General features: G+C 42.9%; 1 protein-coding gene across 2 annotated transcripts in view; it reads left to right on the top strand.

The window, feature by feature from the left end:
- Positions 1 to 713: 713 nt before the first annotated feature.
- NPTN (neuroplastin) overlaps positions 714 to 21,891 on the top strand; it is a 53,581-nt gene continuing 32,403 nt past the window's right edge. The window contains exons 1-2 of one of the 2 annotated variants that reach the window (XM_084816931.1): positions 805 to 996; positions 16,067 to 16,414. In XM_084816931.1, coding sequence (XP_084673057.1) covers positions 900 to 996; positions 16,067 to 16,414 — 445 coding nt within the window. In that variant the 5' untranslated portion in view covers positions 805 to 899. Of the gene's footprint in view, positions 997 to 16,066; positions 16,415 to 21,891 lie in introns of both variants that reach the window. The other variant, XM_084816930.1, reaches the window with a different exon arrangement.

Raw genomic sequence — 21,891 nt, forward strand, 5'->3', positions numbered from 1 at the left:
TATATATATAGTATTATACTATTTTTTTAGTATAATATTATAAAGGTAAAAGGTAAAGGTGTCCCCAACCAGTCGTGTCCGACTCTAGGGTGCGGCGCTCATCCCCGTTTCTAAGCCGAAGAGCCAGCGCTGTCCGAAGATGCTTCCGTGGTCATGTGGCCAGCATGACTGAACACTGAGGTGCACGGAACGCTGTTACCTTTCCCGCCGAGGCGGTACCTATTTATCTACTTGCGATTTCTTGCTTTCGAACTGCTAGGTTGGCAGGAGCTGGGACTGAAGACGGGCGCTCACTCCGTCACGCAGCACTCGGGTCTCGAACTGCTGTCCTGCCGACCTTCCAGTCTGCCGTTCAGCATCTTAACCACTAATAGTATAAAAATTATACTATTTTTATATATATATATATATATATATATATATTACGTTAATTATATTATATTACATATATTATATCGTATCATGTATCTCCGCCAGCCAGCCAAAGCCAGGAAGAGCGTGCTGCACGCGCAGGGCAGCGAGGGGCGAGGCGGGCCCACGACTGGCGCCCTCGCCGCCTCCTTCCCACTCGCTCCAAGAACCGGTCCGCCACGTGACTCCGGAGGCACTGCGGCGGGGGCGGAGCTTCGCCGCCTCCGCCCGCGCCCACCGCGCGCCCGCGCCTTTCCTTCTCCTTCTCCTTCCCCTTCCCGCGAGACGTGGGCGCCCAGCTCGCGCGAGACTCCGGCGCTGCGGTAGAAGGAGCCGCGCTGCCGAGGGGGCGACGGCGGCAGAGTCGTGCGGGGGACCCTCGCTCGGCGACCTCGCGCTCCGCCCTCGGCTCTCCGCCCGCCGCCCTTCCCTCGCCGCCGCCGCCGCCGCCGCCCTCCCGCTCCTCCTCAGCCGGCTCGCGGACCAGGATGCTGCTGCGGGGCCCCGGGCCGCTCCCCGCGGCTCTCTCGCTCCTCCTGGCCGCGGCGGGGAGCCTTTTTCCGACGCCGGCGGACGCGCAGAACGGTGAGGGAGCGGGGCCGCCGAGGGGAGCCGGGGAGGCCCCTGCGGGGCGGAGGGAGAGGAAGGTGGGGAGGGGGCGAGCCAGCCGGAGGCGCCGCTGGGCAGGCGGCGGCCCGCGGGCCGCAGCGCTCTGGCCCGTGGTGGGATGCCGCAAGGCTGCCTTGGGCGGGGCGCCTGCGGTGGGGGGCGGTGGGGGGGCGGGGGCACGGGGCAGCGTGTGGGTTCGGGGTGGGGGGACGAAGAGAAGGGGTGGGGGGCAGTGGGGGGCAGCCCTGGCCTAGGGGAGGCGGGTTCACGCGCTGTCGCAGCCTGGAAGCTCACCGGAGAATGACCTTGGGTCAGCGGTGCTCGTTCACATCTCTTACTTCTCCTCCTCCTCCTCCTGCCTTGTGGTTTATAAGCTGTAAGGATGGGCGCTGATGAAAGGAGAGGGGAGTGGGAGGGCTCCGGAGGGAGGGACTGGTAAGTGAGGTGGGAAAAGGGGAAGGGGAAGTCATGCTTCTCATGACTATGAGAAGCAGTATGATGTAGTGGATAGAGTGCTGGCCTTGGGGAGGCGGGTTCACATGCTGGCTCAGCCAGAAAGCTCCCTTGGGTGCCCTTGGGCCAGTCGCTGTTTATTATTACTTATTAATGATTGTCACCATTATCACTGCCAATATTAGTAGTATCATTAGGAGCTGGTTGTTGAGGGTGTGTTTTAATTTCACTGTAAATTGCCCTGGGAGAAGGCTTTGTGAAGGGTGGTATACAAATACCTTAAACGAATGAAATACATAGACGATACTAGAATAATACTGACCTGCCTTGCAAGGTTGTTTGTGGGAATCATGAGGGAATGTACCTGAAGTACATTGAGCATACCCTCAAAGCACTGCATATGTGGTATGGCACAGTGGCTAGGATGTTGGGCGGTAACTATGCAGACCCAGGTTCAAATCCCTTGTTGTTCAGTCGTTAAGTCGTGTCTGACTCTTCGTGACCCCATGGACCTCAAAGCTTGCTGGGTGAGCTTTGGCTGGTACGGTTCTCACATCAGCAGTATGGAGATGATTACAGTGTTCTTGTGAGGGTAAGAGAAGGAGAACAAGACCATATGTCCTGCCCTGAGTTCCTTGAAGTAGACACAGGGGGATAAAAATAAGTGACCATAGGAGGTGGGTGTGGGGCAGCAGGGAGAGGATGAATTGCCAGTAGTGTGTGTGTGTGGCCTGGAGGGATGTGAGGGAGAGTAGAAGGAGAGAACCAAGAATCCAGAACACCAAAACATGTAGTTATGAGTTGCTCCAGCTAGCAACTTGAAAAGAAAAACCTTGTTGTTTCCCAGTTTGCTGAGCAGAGATGACCAGTAAAGTATGGGGTGGAAGATGTCCCTTCTTATGCAGAAATCAGCACCTATGTCTTTTGATAGATCTTTGGTAGGGAGTGTGTCATCACATGTTAATGACTGAGCACTTCATAACCTCCCTACAGCCTTTTGTTTTCCCTCTTTAGCTTTTCTTTCTTCCATAATATATTAGAGTAGCTTAAGTGTAAAACTGGGAAGACAAGGCGTTGAAAATCCTTAGATCTGTGTTCTAAAACAAAAGTAGCTTGCTGTTACAAGGCTTAGCTACATCTTTTTTCCTCAGTTCTTTCTTCTTAAGGAGCCTCCAACGGTGTGCTACTCCGAACAGTGCATGAGGTTATTCTTTATAAAATTTATAGACCCCTTTCTTGAAAGACTTAAAACATTTTGCAACAGAGATTAAAGGTGCAATTCTATGCTGGCTGGGGAATACTGGAAATTGTAGGACTTTTTTCTGTGTAAACATGCATAGGATTGCACCCTAAAACATACAAAAAATCTCTTGCTAAGATAAAAACATCTGGCTGCCTACTGCATCTATTGGGCTTCTTTAAATGTTTTATAATGCAATGAATTTTTTTTTTGTTCCTTAGCAACCAAAGAGTTCTTTTGATAGGTCTATGAGGAAAGTCTGCATATTTTTTTCTTCTTAAGAGGTCAGTAAGAAACCTAGCATGCGTTTGCACCCAAGTGCATGATAGTTATTAGCAGAACCGGTAAACTGGACTGAATAAAAGCAAGTCCCGCATGCCTGGAGAAGGCCCAGAAGTTAATTGGAAATTTATTTAGGTTGTGTTCCAAGATCGTCTCTGCCCAAGAGGTGTGTACCTTATGGGCAATACCATATTTGAACACCACAGTAGAAATGGAAATACATTTATATTTATACAGAAATGCAGGTTTCCTGACTTTCTCCCCAGCATAAAAAATATTTTAAAGGACAGTAGTTCCTAATATTATGGAGTGACTTTTTACAGAGTCTCCTGAATTCTTGAAGTCAGATGACACTATGTAAGGGATTTCCTTGCTGTGTACAGCAATTCAGCTTTGACATTTTGCCTGTGGTCTTGGGAGCTGGTTTTAGCTTATAATAGTGCATCATATCTTTGAACCATCTTGGCTAAAGAACAAAGTATGAATAGGGAAGATATGCAATGCTTGAAAACAAATGTCTGGAACTGCGAAAACTGAGCAAACTGAGTCAAATCTGAACTAGGTTAACGCAGTGTTCTACAACCGTTTAAGGTGAGAGAGAATTGTAGGACTGAAGGATCAGTTTGGAAAATGGCCCAGAAATTCAGTGGGAAATGGTTCCTTATATAACTTCTCAGTTGTGCAATTTGAATATATTCTACCTTTGTCAGACATGCTGCCTACCCCCCCCCCCAAAAAAAAAAATGATTGGGACATTTTTACTGTTATTTGAATTATTTGGTGTTTGAAGTTTCCATTGTGTATACAGTCTCTTTTGTTTAGGTGAAATTAAGTGAGCAGTCTTCTCATATTTGAGTTCAATTATTCATATGCCTGGGCTTTGTATAAACTGACGGCATTTGAATTCGTTAGGATGACATAGACTGGACTTGTGCAAACAGTAGCTCTGTTATAATCAGCAGATGCCTGCAGGAGAGGTAATATATTACATCATGGTGGAATCAGACTGATACCCTATCTCTGCAGCCAACTGCCCTTAGCTTAATTTACTGGCATAGAAATGCCATTATGAGCATGAGCTAATAAAATATAAAACACAAATCTTGTATTGTTAGTGTAGGAGGAAATAAAAGTTTCATACTTTTTGCCATTTTGCTAGTTAGGATTGCTTTTAAAAGGTTTTTTTTTTTAAGTATGCTATCCCAAGAGTTGCTGTTACGGAGGTTGAGTGAAGACTGGTCAGTCTTCAAAGACATTTAGGCTGGAATCTTGGCCAAATACATCTTTTGCCGTAATATTAGGCTGCCCGTCATTATGCATGGTTCACAATAGATATTACATCGGTTGGCACCAGTGATAATAACTGCAAAGGTTGCAGAAAGCTGATGTAAGGTCCTGCCTTAGAGAAGGTGGGGTTTTCCTTCATAATTGATAGTTAATAAGATTGTAACGTTGCAGCAGGAAACCGCATGAAGGATCTTGCTACCAATAAACCTTCATAACCTCCCTGCTCTCCAAAGTAGAATTGAAAGTCAATAAAGCGACAATGGCAGTTTGCCAACAGATGGAGCTGCTGGCCTGAACTTGGGTGTCGTTGGTATTAGGGATGTACGAAAGTGACTTACCTTTCGCGGATTATGTTGATGGGGGGGGAGGCATTCCGTCCCTCCCCCGGAATCCTCGACGGGGGGGGGAGGCGATCCATTCCTCCCCCCTGGAATCCTCGATGGCCGGCTGTGCTCCGCGGCAGCTCCGCGGAGCAGCCGGCCAGGCCCAGCCCAGAGCCGTCCGCAGCCGGATTTCCGGCCGCAGAGGGCTCTGGGAAAAAACAAAACCGGGTACGCAAATGGTGGCGGCTACGGCCACTACCATTTGCGTTCCTTATTTTTGGCCGTCTGAATCTACGTAAATATTTACATAGACTATGATGGCGAAAATAAAGGGGAACGCAAATAGCGCCCGCTACGCTATTTGCGTTCCCCTTTATTTTCGCTGTCATAGTCTACCTAAATATTTACGTAGATTCAGATGGCCAAAAATAAGGAACGCAAATGGCGGTGGCTGTAGCTGCCGCCATTTGCATACGCGGTTGTTGTTTTTTTTTTAAACAACTATGTTGATTAACTCGTGTTGATTAACTCGTGTTTAAAACAACTATGTTTTTTTTAAACAATATTTGAGCTATGAAGCTCAAATATTTTGGCCACCTAATGCGAAGAGAAAACTCTCTGGAAAAGACCCTGATGCTGGGAAAGACTGAAGGCAAAGGGAGAAGGGGACGGCAGAGGATGAGATGGCTAGATAGCATCACCGATGCAATGAATATGAACTTGAGCACGCTCCGGGAGAGAGTGGAGGACAGGAAGGCCTGGCGTGCTATGGTCCATGGGGTCACGAAGAGTCAGACACGACTGAACAACAACAAATGATAGGCTACGTAAATCTTTACATAGCCTATCACGTCATTTTTTTGTTTTACAAGACAATTGGCGGTGGCGGCGGCCGGTCGGAAGACCAGCTGCCGCCACCGCCCGGAAGATCCGCCCCAGGTAAGTTTTGTCCCGGGGGGGATCTAGGGGGGCGGGGGGGCAGGCCGTTCCGCCACAGATTTTGGGGGGCTGAATGCGCTGGCATTCGGCCTCATCGAGATCCATGGCAGAATTCTCTGACATCCCTAGTTGGTATCACCTGGCTGGAGAGCGGTGCTGCAGTTTCTAGTTGTTCAGCAGTTGTTGGTTGATATATAGTGCCAGTAGGCTTTCACCTGCTCCTCTAAAGCCTCATGTTTTAGCTTATCCCTTCAACTTCAGTGGAAAGGCATTCAGACTTATGTCCAAGCTACTCTGGACTGCCCAATGGATATGCTTGCTTGCTCTGTGCTTGGTTTGCCTCCAGGCTGCCAGTCCTGATGAGGCAAAGGCATTTATTAGGAGAACTCCTGGGTGGGGTAACCAAGTTCCTTAATACTAGGTTGTATGTGCTTTGGCAACACTTGTATATGTTATACCAACATCATCTCTGTGAATTGAAATCAATAATTGGACCATCTCCCCTTTCTCATAACTGCATCTTTGCATGAAATAGCATAGTCTCATACATTAACATATTACATAGGGGTCACTATCAGATGCTGACATCTGTTTTTCTTTTCCCCACAATGAACATCAATTGCAAGATTACAGTGTTCATATTTTTGCCTTTGGCCGTCATATTCAGATGAGCTCAATTATAGATTTGTGTTTTTAGTTGTAAAATAACACATTGAATCCTTTATTTTTACCAATCCTTTAAACAGAATCCACAAATGACAGTTAAATATTTCTCCCTGGATTACTGAGGTAGTATTTTAGATATATTTGCTATATGGTAGTAGTGCTGTCTGCTCTTAATTTAAAATAAAACATTTCCATGTTAATGTTTTTGTTGTAGTGAGTTGATAAGGCTTAAATGCTTGTTTGAACCACTGTTTCTTCCAGGGGGCTTTTCAAGATCTATTGGCAACTTTCAAACCCTGGCAAATCACAGGGCAAAGCTTATAAGGGTACATAAGGTCTATGTAAGAAAACTAGTTTTAATACCGCTCACTGATGGTGATGTGGCTACTTCAAAACAGGCTGATTCAATTCAGACATCATGTTAAACCATGATGGCTTGGCATTTTGGCCAAGCTATGCTTTGGCATGATGTCAGAACTTGAAAAACCATGGTGTGCAATTGATCAGCAAACCTGCATTAGCAGCTATGGTTTGTCTTAACTTTGCTTTGGCATGATGTTTGACTTGACAAATAATAGCTATGGTTGTTGCTCTACCTCCAGATGTTGGGAAGCTCAAACGTAACTTGCACTATTATTATTTAAGCTGCTTTGAGTCTCTTTGAGAAGTAGGATAGGAATGTTGTAAACAATAAAGAAATCAAACCTTGGGCTCTAAACAATGGTTACTGCAAACCATGGCTTGGTGTGATGTCTGAAATGAGCCATTGTAGTTGGGTGCTCACTATTAAGTGTATAGAAAGGCAGGCAGAATGCCAAGCAAGGCAACACATGTACATAAAGTGAGCATGACAAATGATGAAGAGTAAGAACTTAATTTGTAAAAACGAGAAGGCTCGGTGGAATATAGCTGGTCTATAAATACCTTTTAGTTAACAGCACAAATTAAGGAAGGGAATTACTCGGTCTCAGAAGTTGGGAAGACTGGAAAAGAGCAAGCACTGGATGATAAGGAAAGAAGACTTCAAGATAAACATCTAAGAAGCCTCTAGCACAAGAGGACATAGAACGGACATCTTCAGGATTCTGTGTGTCAAACAGTCTGTACCTCCAACCCTGTGTGGTAGGACAAGCTGCAGGATACTGTTTGTCTAAATTTCAGAGATATAGCTGCTGTCACCATGTGATTAGTAACATTTATTATTGAATTCCTCTTAAACTGGACGCATGGGAATCCAGACTTATCCTTTATGGAGAAGGATAGACATTTTTTCCAGAGCTTCCTTAAAAACCAGGCAAGTATGTATGCCAAACAGCCCAGCACATGACTGAGGCCAACTTTTAGGCAGAGGAACCATTAACTCCAGTTTCTAATTGAGTATATTTCTTCAAGATGCAAGCACGAAGGAATTCAGAAATAGTCAATTGGTTTTAAATAAAATGAAACATAGAATTCATTTTATTTAAAAAATTAAATAACTTAATTTTAACTAACTTAAATTTACCAGGAACCTAAATCCTAAGAATAACTCACCAAAGCAGGTTACAAGTGTGTTTGGGGTGTGTGTGTGTGTGTTGGGGGGGGGATTCAGAATTCTGAGTACAATTGCTGAAGAGCAGTTGTGTATACAAATAGGTCTGCCCAGAATCTTGTTGGCATTTTTAATACAAATAGGTCTTCCCTGAATCTTGTTAAGCATGTATTGTTCTATGCTACTACAAGACAGGTGGTATATGCGTAGCTTTCCAAAAATATTGGGAACAATACATTTGTGCACCTTTAATGAATGCTTAAAATGGATTGATGGCCTTGTGTTTTTTTTTTTTAGTAATTGGAGCATAGTCTGAGTGACAAATACGTTGTCCTTTTACGGTCTTCCCTTCTGAAAAATGAAGGTTATTAATACCATATTTTTAACATTCTCTTGTCTGTAAGAATTCCTTGGTTTCTAGCCGCAGTGCTGTTTTCCCAGGTTGATAGTCTGACTATGGCCACATTCAGATCCATAGTTTAGTGCAAGAGTGGGCAACTTCAGATGGTTGGAGGGCTCGCATTGGCTACCCTAGAGCCCTGTGGGGGCTACACCCCTCTCCACTGCCACCAGAAGTGGCTGCACCACCAGAAACCTAGCCATTCTGCTGGGAAACAAGGCACACAAGGAGCATTCGCTTTGTTTCTCTGCAGAATCAGGCTCCCGACAGCTTGCTAAATGGCTGTTTAGCAGGCTGTTAGGAGCCCCATTCTGCTGGGAAACAGGGCATGCACAGGGATCAGGCAGCAGCTGCACAAACAGCCATGGTGGACTACGTGTTGCCCACCCCTGTTGCAGTGTGACAAGGACAAGCTTAGTCACATGTGCTTGGCTGCCATTCTTGTTTTCCTCATGGCAGCAGCTGCAGACCAGGGGCACCCAGTAAGTAAGTCCTTAGTGATGGTGGAAGAATACCATACCAATGGTATTGAAAGCTGCTGGAGAACCAGCAGGGACCATGACCCCTGTCCAGTTCCTGGTGTAGGTCATCTGCTAGGATGGCCAAGGGTGTTTCCATCCCCCAAATCTGAGCAGGATGGTATGAAGGGTCTTTGGGCTTTTTCCATGTTGTTTTGAAAGATCCCAGTTCTGAGTTTGTATTTAATGTACATGTCTGTGGACCTAACATCATATTAGATCATTTCTGTAGTAGACAGCCAATTGCTTTTTAAAAATTTATTTGATATTTTAAAACATGTGCAACAACCACTACCCTCTCTTTGTCTATGGTTAGAGGCTCCTGACTTGAGCCTCTTTACATTTCAAGCTTCATTGGAACATGGCAGACAGCCTTCCAAGTGTGCATAGGTGCATGGGCCAGAAAGACCAGAGGGTTTGAGAGGAACTGAGGTTTATATTTATACCATCACTAGTGTATATAAACTATATATAAACTTGTTTAGTGTCTATATATAAACATATATGCTAATGCTATATATGTAAACTCAGTACAATTAGAGTTACAACTTTGCTCTAGAGAGAGTATTTCAGGAAGATATATGGCCTTTCTGCTTAGGCAGATAATTAAACCTCCTCCCTAAGAACAATGTTACTGGGAACTGCTTGTCTGGGAGCTCTGTTTTCCAAAGATTTGTGTTGTCTCCTTGTGATTATGCAAACTCTTCAGTTACTGTCTGCAACGCAGTCTACTGAAAAGTTCCATCTCCTTTAAAATCAACATTTTTGCCTTTAAGGCCTCATTTTTTCCCTCTGGGGTTTTGCAGTAAATTGTGTAAAAAAACAACAACAAAAAACAAAGAATAAAGTTTAAAACCCAGTATCTACTTGTATGATACCCTCATAATGGAAATGTAATGAGACTTAGAATTTCCTTCTAAATTCAAATGTTTATCCTCCACTTAGAGCACAGTCCGAGACATGCCTACTTAGAAACAGAACTCAGTGGGACTTACACCGAGATAAGTGTGTACAGGATTGCAGTCTCAAGTCTCCTCGCAGTCTTAAAATTTTATGTCTCAATGTAGACCAATATACTTTCAGCCAGGTTGTGGGAAAAGTAAGTAACTATGCTGTTCCAACCTGTTGCCATCTTTGGGCATTTCCAGTCCAGTTTCCTGAATGTTCTTAGCAGACCTGGGTTATGTACCCATGCAGGGATCCACAGATTTTTGGCTTTGCTTGACTCTGTAGCCAGCTATTGTTTCTAGTTGCCACCAACCCTTTCTATTTCCAAAATGTTCCGGAACATGCAGAAGATTAGGGGCAGGTACTCATTTCATCCTGGGCTCTGGAGCAAGTGGCAGGTCTTGTACTCCTGGTGGCTTACCACATGGGGCAGTTGTGCACAGAATTGTGGGTCCCTAGTTCTTTGGGGATGGGAAATAGCTCAGCAGTAGAGCACATGCTTTACAAGCAGAAGGTCCGAAGTCTAGTCCCTGGCATCTCCAGGTAGGGCTGGGGAAACCTTCTGTCTAAAATCCTGGAGAGTCCCTGCCAGTCAGTGGAGACATTATTGAGTTACATGGACCAATAATGGTCTGATTTGCTCTAAGGCAAGTTCCTGTGTCCAGAACGAGCGCAAGTCCCCCATGCCACCTCCGCCTGATCTAAAGTCCTCTGTGCTTCAAAGAGGGGTGTGTGTTCCTAGGTTGGGGCTATTATGCCCCCCGCCCATGCACACACACACCAGTGATCTGACTTGTAAAGTCTGCATTTATGGGGTCCAACATTCTTTTGAATGCTTTTTCCCTCTCTTTCTAAAAGTCTTCTTACTTTGTTTTTTGTTTCTTGTGTAAGTATGTAGCTGTAAATGTATACTGCATAACACTGGAGGTCAGAGCTTTGTCTGGTGTAAAATGATGCTTCTGCTTGGCAGTGTTTATCCCACATTCAAGAGGAGGATATGTTTGTTGCCAAATTGCCAGTATTACTTCCTTCCACATGCTGGGATTTCCTTTAGCTTCATCCCAGCGCTGACTAGGATGCTTAATTTGGCATTTGAGCTCTCAGTATGTTGTTGCTTCCAGTGACATGACTTTCAAAAAATATTTACTGCTCTTCGTGAACTTTTTAAGAGTCTTTTATGCTGCACCAGAATTAAAATACTAAAATAAGAAAAATAGAAAGCATTATTTGGCCCTGTTTGGATAAAACAGTGGCAATTTGTGAGGCCACACCCAAGCTGCTTCCTATTTCCATTAACAACCTTTGAATGCCACATTTGAGGGTTGTTTCCATGATGTCCGAATAGAGACACTTGGGTTTTGTTCTACAGAGTCCTGTGTTTCTGATGATGTAGCAGTCCTTTAATGTATTCCTAATGTATTCAGACAATAATTACAAATGTACTAACTTGAGTTTACTTTTAAAAGTTTTAAAATGTAATGATAATTTTATGAGCAAGCTGAGTCATACATAAAATACCTTTAGGAAGAGAAAGGCTGCTTTGTGTTTCTAAAGCAGCCCTCCCCAACCTGCTGCCTTCTGGATGTTTTGGACTACAATGCCCAGCACTCCTGACCATTGGCCATGCTGCCTGAGGCTGATGAGAGCTGAAGTCCAAAATATCTGAAGGGCACCAGATTAGGGGAAGGCTGTCTTAAAGCAACAAAGTGACTTTAGGTCTGTAAAGAGCGCTAAAAAAATAAGTATTGCTTATTTTTCCATTTTCCCCAGAATTTATGTAGTTCCCCCCCCCCCTGTTTTTTTGATGGCCTCAAAATTTCTAGAAATTTTACATCTCTCCCTCTATCCCAGATACAAACTAGCCTTATGAAGACAAATAAAAATCTACAAAAGGTGGCTGGGACAGAATGGGGCACTGTTGATGTACTGCCCACCCCATTGCCCAACAGTCTCCCTATTCAAGCTAGTCATGGTGGTATCAGATGTAGTGTCAAAGTGCTGTTTGATCTCTGGTTAACACAACTGCTTCTGAGCATCCTGTCCCCTCTGATAGAGCCAGTCGAGCTCCCTGACATGGAAATTGTTTAATAACAATACAGCAATTACTACTGTTGTAAGTGGTCAGTGTTCTTATTTTGTATGTATCAGAGTTTTGCACAGAAATACCACAGACTTACTCTATCGTTTTTCTTCTGTGTATTTTACAGCCTCTTGTTTCTCTGTTCAGTGTTTTCCTTTTTACTTGTCTGTGTTTAAATATCTGCCAACTGCATGCATCTAATGGACTCTAGTCCATGAAAATGTAAGCCAGGAGTGGACAGACTTCAGGCTTCTGAGATCTTAGTTTACTAGGACACTGCCACCCCCACCCCAGTTCCATCAATCAGAGCCAGGTGCAAGATATATATTCTTAGAATTAAAGAACACATTCTGAGCCTAGGAGTTTGCTTTCAATACCAGGACTAAACTGAGTTTTGTTCTTCAAACAGTGGACCATTCCTGGTTACCCCAAGCTTTTTTCATTATAGTAGCCTAATTTAGGTGGTGGTGTGGAATCATTTATTTTGCTACTGTTAGATAATTGAGAACCAGAAACTCTTTCTGATGTACTGCAAATTCCCCAGAGAAATCAAACTATGCCCACCTCCAGGGGTGCAATCCTATGGGGATGGCCAGAAGCTTCTAAATTCGGAGGGTTACGGCCATCTAGTGCACAGTGGGAGGCACTGTCTGGGAGGGGAGAGAAGGAGGCTGGGAAGGCTGGAGGATTCCTCATAAGCCGGCCTCCCCAGTTCCCTCCCCTCATTGCCCATGGAAACACCCCCATTACCTTCTCTCCGAGGTTTCTGGTGTGGTTCTGTCTGCACTGGCTGGGAGGGGGCGGGGAGCTTGGATTCCTGGGTCCAAGGTTAGAGCACTGTTTCTGACCTCAGATCCAGTACTCCGAACTATCCTATGGCCCCCGAGATGCTGTCTAGGGGCCAGAGGATTGTTCTCCCATCTCTTAGTCTTTAAAGTGCTGGTGTGGACTTCTTTTTAAAAGGGGAATAGGTACAGTTCAATGTCTTTTGCACAGATAGGCCTTTTGGTCGGTTCATAACCCAAGCGAAGCGTCTACTTTCTTCAAAACAACCGCTTTTGCTAAAGAATCATCTTCATGGCAAACTCAGTTTACGTTAACTGAAGATACAGGCAATGAAACCTCATATATCTGAAACAACTGCAGCATCCTGTAAGTCTTTCTAGGAGACCTACTAGCTTTTATGTTGCACTTAGTATTGGTAGACTTACATGCTGCTGCATATGCCTCTGACCACCAGTTGTGTGTGTGTGTGTTTTTGTAGGGGGAGGCAGCAGGAGAGGGGCAATTGCCTTCATACCTTCTCATGGCCTTCCTAGACACATCTTATTTGATACTGTAGAAACTAGATGAATCTTGGATCTGATCCAGCTGGTTGATCTTTTATAAATGAGATCTTGGATCTCTACCTTCTCCAAGAACTATATTATTTTGTCTGTTGTTTAGCTACTGCCAATCCATTTCATGGAGAGGCTCTGAATTACAGCAAGGAGACTTATTTTTATTTTAGTATCTCTCTACTCCTAACATTATAAGCCATTATCATGTTCCTTTTAGGCATTTTTTAGCCCTAAGCCTCTAATGCTTTAGTGTTCCCTTGTAGTAGTGATGCTTGGATTACCTAATTTCTCTGCTAGGGGAACCCTGGGTTCCCTTCATGGACAGAACAGTAGTGGCGGAAGAGCTTCCATGACAAACAGCTTGCTCATCACTGTTGATCTTGCCCTGCAGTGTTCTGGTGCAGGCGAACATTGGGCATGTTGAGTCCCAATAAGTTTGGTCATTATTCCACAAAAACTCACTGTGCCTTCTAGTTACCAGTTAATTCTAGTTATAATCTTCTAGTAATCTCCAACAATGGATAGGCGGTCCGTAGCAGATATGCAAGAGTTCCCAAATGGTAGCGAGTTCAAAAACCACCTTGATCTAAAACCACTTGTTTTTTTCTGTAGCCTTTCCAACTCTGATAACCTTTTTGAGACGGGGCAAGCAGAACAGTACATGGGATATGTGTCCATACCATAGAAATAAATTATACTTGCTTGTTATTACTGGAAAGGACAAAAAAAAAAAAAGCAGCAGTCAGCATCCTGGTCCCCTCCAGATGTGTTGGGCTTTAACTCCCAACCAGCCAGTCATCCCCAACCAGCATGACCAATGGCGATAGATGATGGACACCAGAGTGGGGAAGGTGCGATAGACTCTGCTTTGGATCCTAAAATAAGTTAAGGAAATTCATAGAAGAAACATTTCCCCATTCTCCCCCAGCACTGTCCCATCCCACGTTGATCAGGAGGCCTCCCAGTCCTCTGGAAAGGTTTTTCGGGAAGAGGGGGTGAGAGGGTGGGCAAGGGAAACTTTCCTTCCATTAACTTCCTTAAATTAATTTATTTTATGACCTAAGCCTCTATACTCTAGAATTATTACCTGTTTCTACTATATATGTCTTCATAGACAAACATTTTGGGGACTAACATTTGTTCTGTCTCCTAACTGGTCAAATATACCTGGCAGAGTACTGGCAGATAGTTAATGTGTCTATCTAAATTGGGACGAATGAATTTTAATATTCCTAAAATGAGTAAAATGAATATTAGTTACACTTCAGTCATGCCTGTTGCATTTAGTATTTATGAAATGCATTTGAAGTTGTTGAAGTGATGACAAAACCATATTAAAAGGTTAGTATCTGAGCTGGAACATAAGAGATGAAAAATACTCATGAACGCAACTGGAATGGAATCCACATTTTGTAATGGTTCAGCTCCCTGCTACCTAGTGAGGGCTGCGTAGAGCGGAAGAAAGAATCTATTTGCATCGATATTAAGGTTATGTATATTTTAGCAGCTTCTTCAGAACTGACTAGGAATAGCTCAGCATGATAGTATACTACACAGGCATGTATTATGTTTCTTCAGCATTAATGCTATCCAGAAAAGCTCTTGGTAAGATGATGCCTTCGGTCACATTATTAATTTATTATGACATAATGTGGCCCAGTTCATAGCTTGTTGGGTAGAAATTGTGAACAGTATATGTCTTAATGTTGGCATTTGTATCATTGGAGACCTTTCTAGGCCACTTTTTGCACATAAATATAAATAAATGTCACAGTCCTAAACAAATTATTTGGAGGTCCTGCTGAATTTGACAAATCCCAGCATAAGTATTTAATACTGTAAAATATATTAAGTATAGTAGTAGGTAGGTCAACTTTCTTGAATGTGTAGAATGTCTAAAAATGCACGTAGGTTTGACAAGTGACTAAAGTATATTACAGGGTTCTTTTAAGCAGAAGAAAATAAAATCATGCAACTCCTATGTTAAGGTAAACAAAGCATATGGTTGCATGCTATCCAGGAATCTGTTGTTCCAATGAAATAACCATAATCTTATATTGGTTGTACAAACTTTTTGGCACCAAGGGCCACATCGGGTGCCTGCTGGGGTGCTGGGGGCTGCACACTGGGTGTGTGCATGCACATACACATGCACTCACATACACTCACCCTCACAAGCACACTTGGAGTTGCTGGGATAGGGAGAAGGTTGTAGTCTCCTCCCCGCCCCATAGACCCCGACCTGTTGGCTGTTTTACTGTGCCATTGACAGCAATAAAGCTGTGATCTGGGCTGCTTCAGCTGGGGGAGGGAGGAGGCTGCAGCCCATGCCCTAGCCACCATGACTCGATCATTGCTTTATTGCCACTATTAGCAATAAAGCAGCGATCCCACCAGTGCATCGCAAGTCTGCCATGGAGGGGGGGTGTGTGTTGCAGGTTGCAGTGCAGCCTGGGTTTCTTGGAGGGCTGCAAGCAGCCTGTGGTTTGTGCATTTTGCACCCTGCTCTATAGAACTATCAGTTTGTAAGCTCTTATGTAAATTAACTTGAGAAATCAGCAACATCCAGATTATGTAAAAGTGAAGTGGCTACTAGGAGGAGGGCCTTTTCTGCTGTGGAATGAGCTCCCTAGTGAGGTGCCAGGCGAACCAGTGTAGGTTCGCCTGGCACCTACATTGTATTCCTTCTGGTGCCAGGTGAAGACCTTTTTATTTCCCCAGGCATTTTAGCTTTCTAGACCTTTAGCTTTGCTGTTTTAAATCTGTATTTTAAATCTCTGCATTGCTGCTAGGTTTTATTCTGATTGTATTGTTATATCGTGGTTTTACTGCTTTATATTTTATATTTTTCCCTGCGCTTTTTGGTTTTAATTTTTGTGAACCACCCAGAGAGCTTCGGCTATTGGGCGGTATAGAAATGAAATGGGCATGTCTCTTTGTGTGTTTTTTTCCTTTCTTTCTGCAATTCATTTGCTTGCTTTCTAAGATCTGTTCTTTTCTGCTGGTCTGTCACTGCATTTTTGCTGCCCCTCCCTCTAGCTGGGTTTGTCAAGTCGCCCATGTCAGAAACTAAGCTCACAGGGGACGCCTTTGAGCTGTACTGTGACGTGGTTGGGAACCCCACTCCAGAGATCCAGTGGTGGTATGCTGAAGTCAACCGGGCTGAATCTTTCAAACAGCTATGGGATGGTGCTCGAAAGCGCCGTGTCACCATTAACACTGCCTACGGGGTGAATGGCGTGAGCGTGCTGAGAATTACTCGCCTTACCTTGGAAGACTCTGGGACTTACGAGTGCAGGGCAAGCAACGATCCTAGAAGGAATGACTTGAGGCAAAATCCTGCCATAACGTGGATACGAGCCCAGGCTACCATAAGCGTCCTTCAGAGTGAGTTCAGTACCCTACAGTAGTAGTACTGTAGTATCTAGAGGCAGTCCAGTGACCCTTACCCCTCTCCTGTGACCCTTAGTATTACCTTCCCATTGTCTTCGTTATGTTTTTTGGTTTTGAACCCAAGATGGTTCCTCTGGTTGTGGTGCTTAAATGTTTTTGCCACCTTCTTACTGTGTCTCCTCCTTCCTAGGATCAAAGGACTGGGGAGAATCTATGGAACTGAATTCTAGTTCCTCTGTCCAAACAAGCCCAGTACTGGATTGTTTGTTCCCTCCTTTTTACTTTTTTATAATAGGCCTCCTGCTATCCTAATGCTGGTTTCTCCATGAGTGCCTTTTCAATTTTGTGTTATTCCCTGATCTAACCATTTCTAACCATTTTTTTCTTTTGTTGGAGTCTTGTGGAACGCCTTCCTTATTCACTTGGTTTTGAGTACATAGGCTTCTGTATAAATCCTTCCTATTTGGATTTTGTTATGTGCGAAAGCCTGAATTTTTCCTTTATAGTTGCAGATATCTGCTTTTCTAAATAGCATGTATACTCAAACATCTAAAAAGTTGATTCTCTGATTATAGTAGCACCTCACTGATTCATCTGTTTTATAAAAATGACGCCTGCTGGTTACTTAACATGCAGAACTGGTAGCCGCAGTTACCCACTTTCTCATTCCATTGATGTAGGTTTTAGTTGAGCATCCCTGTATAGAAAACTGAGTTGTAGTGGCTGGTATGAGCTTGTCATTCTTTTATTAAAGCAATTTATACAAAGTTCTAAACAAATCTTTATTGAATTCTCACAAATGCCTCATGAATGCCACAAATGCCACGGGAATCCTTAACGATTCCATTGTACAGCTAGTAGGTAAATGAATTGTACTCCATTGTAAATTAAGTAGCAATAGAACTCTAGCATACACACATCCTATTGCAATATTCAATGCCCATTGAGCTATACCTCTTGTAACAAATTATATTTCTTGGCACAAAATTATGCTGAATTTTGACTAAGTCAGACAAGTTTTTAAAACAAATTACTTGCCTCTTAGTATTGCTGCCGTTGAATTCTGGGCTTCCATTTTGGTTTTCAACTTCATCTTAGGTGACATACTCAGGCTATGTATTGATGGAGTGTCCACAAGAAGATAAAGTTGGGTCACTTCATGCTTCTATACATTAAGTTGCAGGGCCCCCAGTGCCCCACCCACCCACATGTAACATGTTTAGGAAGTAAGGCTTGATAAGCTGTGGTGCCCATAAACTGGCATTTTGGTCACAGGTTAGGAGCCTGGTTCCTGGCAGCGGCTGGTAGAGCATAGGTAGGCGAACAAAGTACTAGGCATATTGATTAATACGACCATAAAAATACTTAACTGCCAGTTCTAACTAGTTCTTGCAAATATCAAAGTCCCTACAATAAAAAAGCCAAAATACATAGGGAAAGGGTTGGCAGTAAGACTCTGAAGAGAAGTGAGAGTTTTAAAGCTGGGAGAATTAAGTTGCTGCTGTCTGCTAAAATAAAGGCAAGCTTGTGTTGAATCCAGAGCTTTAAATGTAGTAAAATACAGGTGTGGGTTAAGTTGAAGAAAAATAAATCCCCAGGTAGTTAAAGGATTTAACATGGGTATCTTCCTGCCCATCTTGATCTCATTTATGAGAGATTGGATCAGAAGGCCGCCATTTGTTTTGAGTTAACAGTGATAATATTTGCTGATGCTGTTCAATGAATGTCTCCTTCCCCCATTGTGAATTAGCATTTTACAGATCAGATGTTGAACTGGGAATGAGATGACAACTCGCCCAAGAAACCAGCCTGTAAGTCTGAGGGTGTTGGGATTCACAGTGAACTGTTGAATATGTATTATGTACATCAGGGATGAGGAATGTGGGGGCTCTTCAGATGTTAGTGAACTTCACCTCCCATCAACTGTAGCCAACACAGCCAGTGGTGTCGGATGAAGGGAGTTGTAGTTCAGTAACATCTAGAGGGCCAGTTTGGTCTACATGGGTTCAGGCATGAATGTTTTCACAAAGCCACAGTTAGAAACAAGGCCATTCTAATTTCATGTTTGTTCCTGAAAAACAGGCAATTCCTGTAGCTCCCAAGGATTAGGTAATAAGTCCCTACCCACTTTTCACAAGTATTTAAAGATTCACAATTTAATTTGGTGTTTAATTTAATCTGAACAACAAATGATCAAAACAACAAGAACATCGAAAAAGACAGAGTAATCAGCTAGCCAATTTAAGCACCTGCCTAAACAAAATGTTCTGAAAAAGACAGCGAAAAGACAGAAAAGTGGGCATCAAAACAAATTGCCCAGGGCAGGAAGTTTCCCAGCCTGGATGCGGCTATAGAGAAGGGCCTCTCCTGTGTTTCTACCAAGCACGGCTTGGATAGAGGTGACCTGCAAGAGAGACTATCCATTTGACCTCAAAGAGCAGACAGGTTCATATGTGAATAAGTGGTTCTTATTGATTTCTGGTTTCTTCTACCTAGTAATTTGAGCTTCCGCATTTCTTAATGTACTGTCTTTAATATGACCTGTCTGTAAACACTTCCATAATGTCAGCAATCAGAGTAAAACTGTCGTTCCAAGTTTCCTGTCTTAACATAAAAATAGAATAGGTATAGAAGAATAATGATCCCACAAAAATCTATACAAAACTACAAAAACAGATTACTTCTGTTCAGTGTTGATATTTGTCTAGGAAGAGAATCAGTTGAGTGAGTACTGAAGCATCTGGATTTGTGTATACATATCTGTTGTATAGATACTTACAAAAACGTGTGTCTTGAGAAGGTAATAGTTAAGATATGTGGGTGTGACAAAGTGGAGCACTGCATAAGTGTGTCAAAGACAGATGTGTGAAAAGACAGGTTGCCATAGCAGCAGGGGGGTTATTGCATGTGTGAAATATGTGTGTGTTGATGGATGTACTGTAATGAGATGAGGGCCAAGATGGTTCTTGCCCAAGTACTGCTCACCAGCCTTTCCTTTCTTTCTTTCTTTCCTTCCAGTCCATGGAAACAGCTGCCCTGAGTCGCTGTGGGTCACAACTGGTTATGGATAGGTACCAAATGAGTGATTCCCTTTGGCAGCTAACTTGGTTGGCAAAGGGCTAATAAAGCCAAAGCTTCAACCCCTTCCCCCAGCATGCCTGTCATGCAGTTCTTCTTTGCCAAAATGGTGGTGAGCAAGGTGATCATTCTCAGTAATGGAGTTGAATTAAGTGGATGCTATCCATTTAAAGCACCAATAAAAGATAAAAATATCCACACACAGGCAGCCTGTTTTTCATTATTGCCCAATCTCCTTCTTGTAAATTACCTTGATTACCTGGACTTCTGCCAAATTCAGGTTTGGAAATCAATGAGGTAGATGTCAGAAAGCATAAAGTTTAATATTAGGATCAGGAAAATTTGCACTGTGATTCTTTGTATAACCTTGGTATAAGCTTTATACCTAGCTAAGTATAAAGTATAAACTTTATAAAGTATAAAGCTTCAGTATAAGGTTTATACTTAGACCTTTATAGAATGATTAAAAGAAGACCCAACTATATACAGCTGGTAGCTAATGTGAAAGCATATAAACACCTATTTTCACATGATATTGCTTCTGCAGTTGGAAAGTGATGTTAAGAAAGAGCAGTCAACATGCTGTGCTGGACCAGAGAATTGCCCTCTTGGAAACAGAAAACATGTGATGTTGACACGCGAACAGGGGAATAAACCTAAAACACAGGAATATTCGAGTGGTCAAAAACACAGAAATATTAGGGTAGCCAACTTGAGTCTGGTTTGGCTTCCAGGACTGGATGCATGTTTTGAGATCAGGGTTACAAATGCAGGTTTCATACTAATGGTAATTTGAGCATTCAAAATTCACAGAACAATACAACCTCAAAAGGACTCTTGAAAATCCTGCAGTGACTTTGTCCTTTGGAATTGTACAGCCTAACTCAGGACAAGTCCATTTGCCACTTCTGAATGTCTTGTACATCTTTCCCCTACCTACTTTTCTCTGGCTGGGTTCTCATTTTCCTGCTAACAAGCCCTAGGAAAATAATTCATATACCTACACCTTTCCTAGTTACTAGGGACGTAGTTTTGTCCATGGCAAATATTGATAGTGTCTCACTTTGCACATACAGTAACTGTGCCTTGCTCTACAATACCCACTCATTTGAACTTTTTTCTTACTGTACCTGTACAGTATGTAAGAGGCTTGATCAGCCTTGGTTCTTGGGAAATAACAATGTGTAACTCTTCGATGCCAAGGTAATGGTACCTTGAAAACAGCTGAAGGTAATCTAGTTGCTACTCTACTCTGTTCTTCCAATGACTCTGAGACTTCCTGGAGGTCAGGTTGCAATAGGAAAAAAAACATTTATCCAGTGCAGTCAATGTGAAGACCAAGCCTGAATGGGCCCTTTATGGACTGCATGAAGAATTGCAGATGAACATTGTTGGATTTTGTTATATTATGCTGATTTCTTAAGCTAGAATAAAACTGTACTATGTTGGACTGTACATTTCTCATTCCAGGGTACTATCGGGATGCGAGGGATATCTAAATCTGGCCTGTTCTCTATTGCAGTAACCTGCATGTAATCCTGCTGCTATTTTCTCTTTTTCCAAAGATAACATGTATATTGTAATTTAGGGGTTTCTATAAAACTGCATGTGTCTGCTTTTTCACATGGGATAAAACACTCTATGCCAGAAGTAAATTCTGATCAGTCTCTGAAACTCTCATATACTATCTTCTAATGTTCATAATTACATTTATATAGAATGGCATGGCTTTGTGTGTTACATCAAATGAGACACTGGTGTTGGAGGAAACTGTTAGCAGATCTAAAGAAAAAAAAATTCAAATATTTTTGTTATGCATGTTAGGCTTAATCCAGTGGCCTATACATGAGAACATTTTATTGCAGGGTAGAGTTGCAATGATTATGGATTGTCATGCTGGACAGGATGTATAGAAAGCACAAAAACAAAACTAAGTAATTTGCCATGCTGATTTGCTAGGCCTGTTCTTAAGGGAAGTGTGTATTTTATTTTTAAAAAGAAGCAAAGTCAGCTGGGTAGGAAAAGGGAGGAAACTCTAAACAAGAGGCAATGCAAGAGAGAGAATGGGCATTAAAGCAGTAAACATTTTCACTACAAGTGGCAGAAATGACAAGCTTTTATTAACGAAGGCATAAAATGCAAACAACCATCAAAATGCTTGCTTTTCCCTTCAATTAATACCTTGCTTTGAGAGTACATTTGCATATGGCTGTTTTAATTTTTGTGATATGGCTTCTGACCATATTAAAACTGGTTTAAAACACACACACCAGAATGAGTTTTATAGAATATTTCAGGATAAATATTCTTTGCTCTATTAGCACTTCATATGTCATGCTCCTTTTAAAAAAAGAATGCTCAAAAGGATGGTAAGTATAAAGCATCACAGGGGG

This window comes from Heloderma suspectum, chromosome 11 (assembly GCF_057233095.1).
Source record: "Heloderma suspectum isolate Gila_16-S chromosome 11, 16-S_ref, whole genome shotgun sequence".
Classification (NCBI taxonomy): Eukaryota; Metazoa; Chordata; class Lepidosauria; order Squamata; family Helodermatidae; genus Heloderma; species Heloderma suspectum.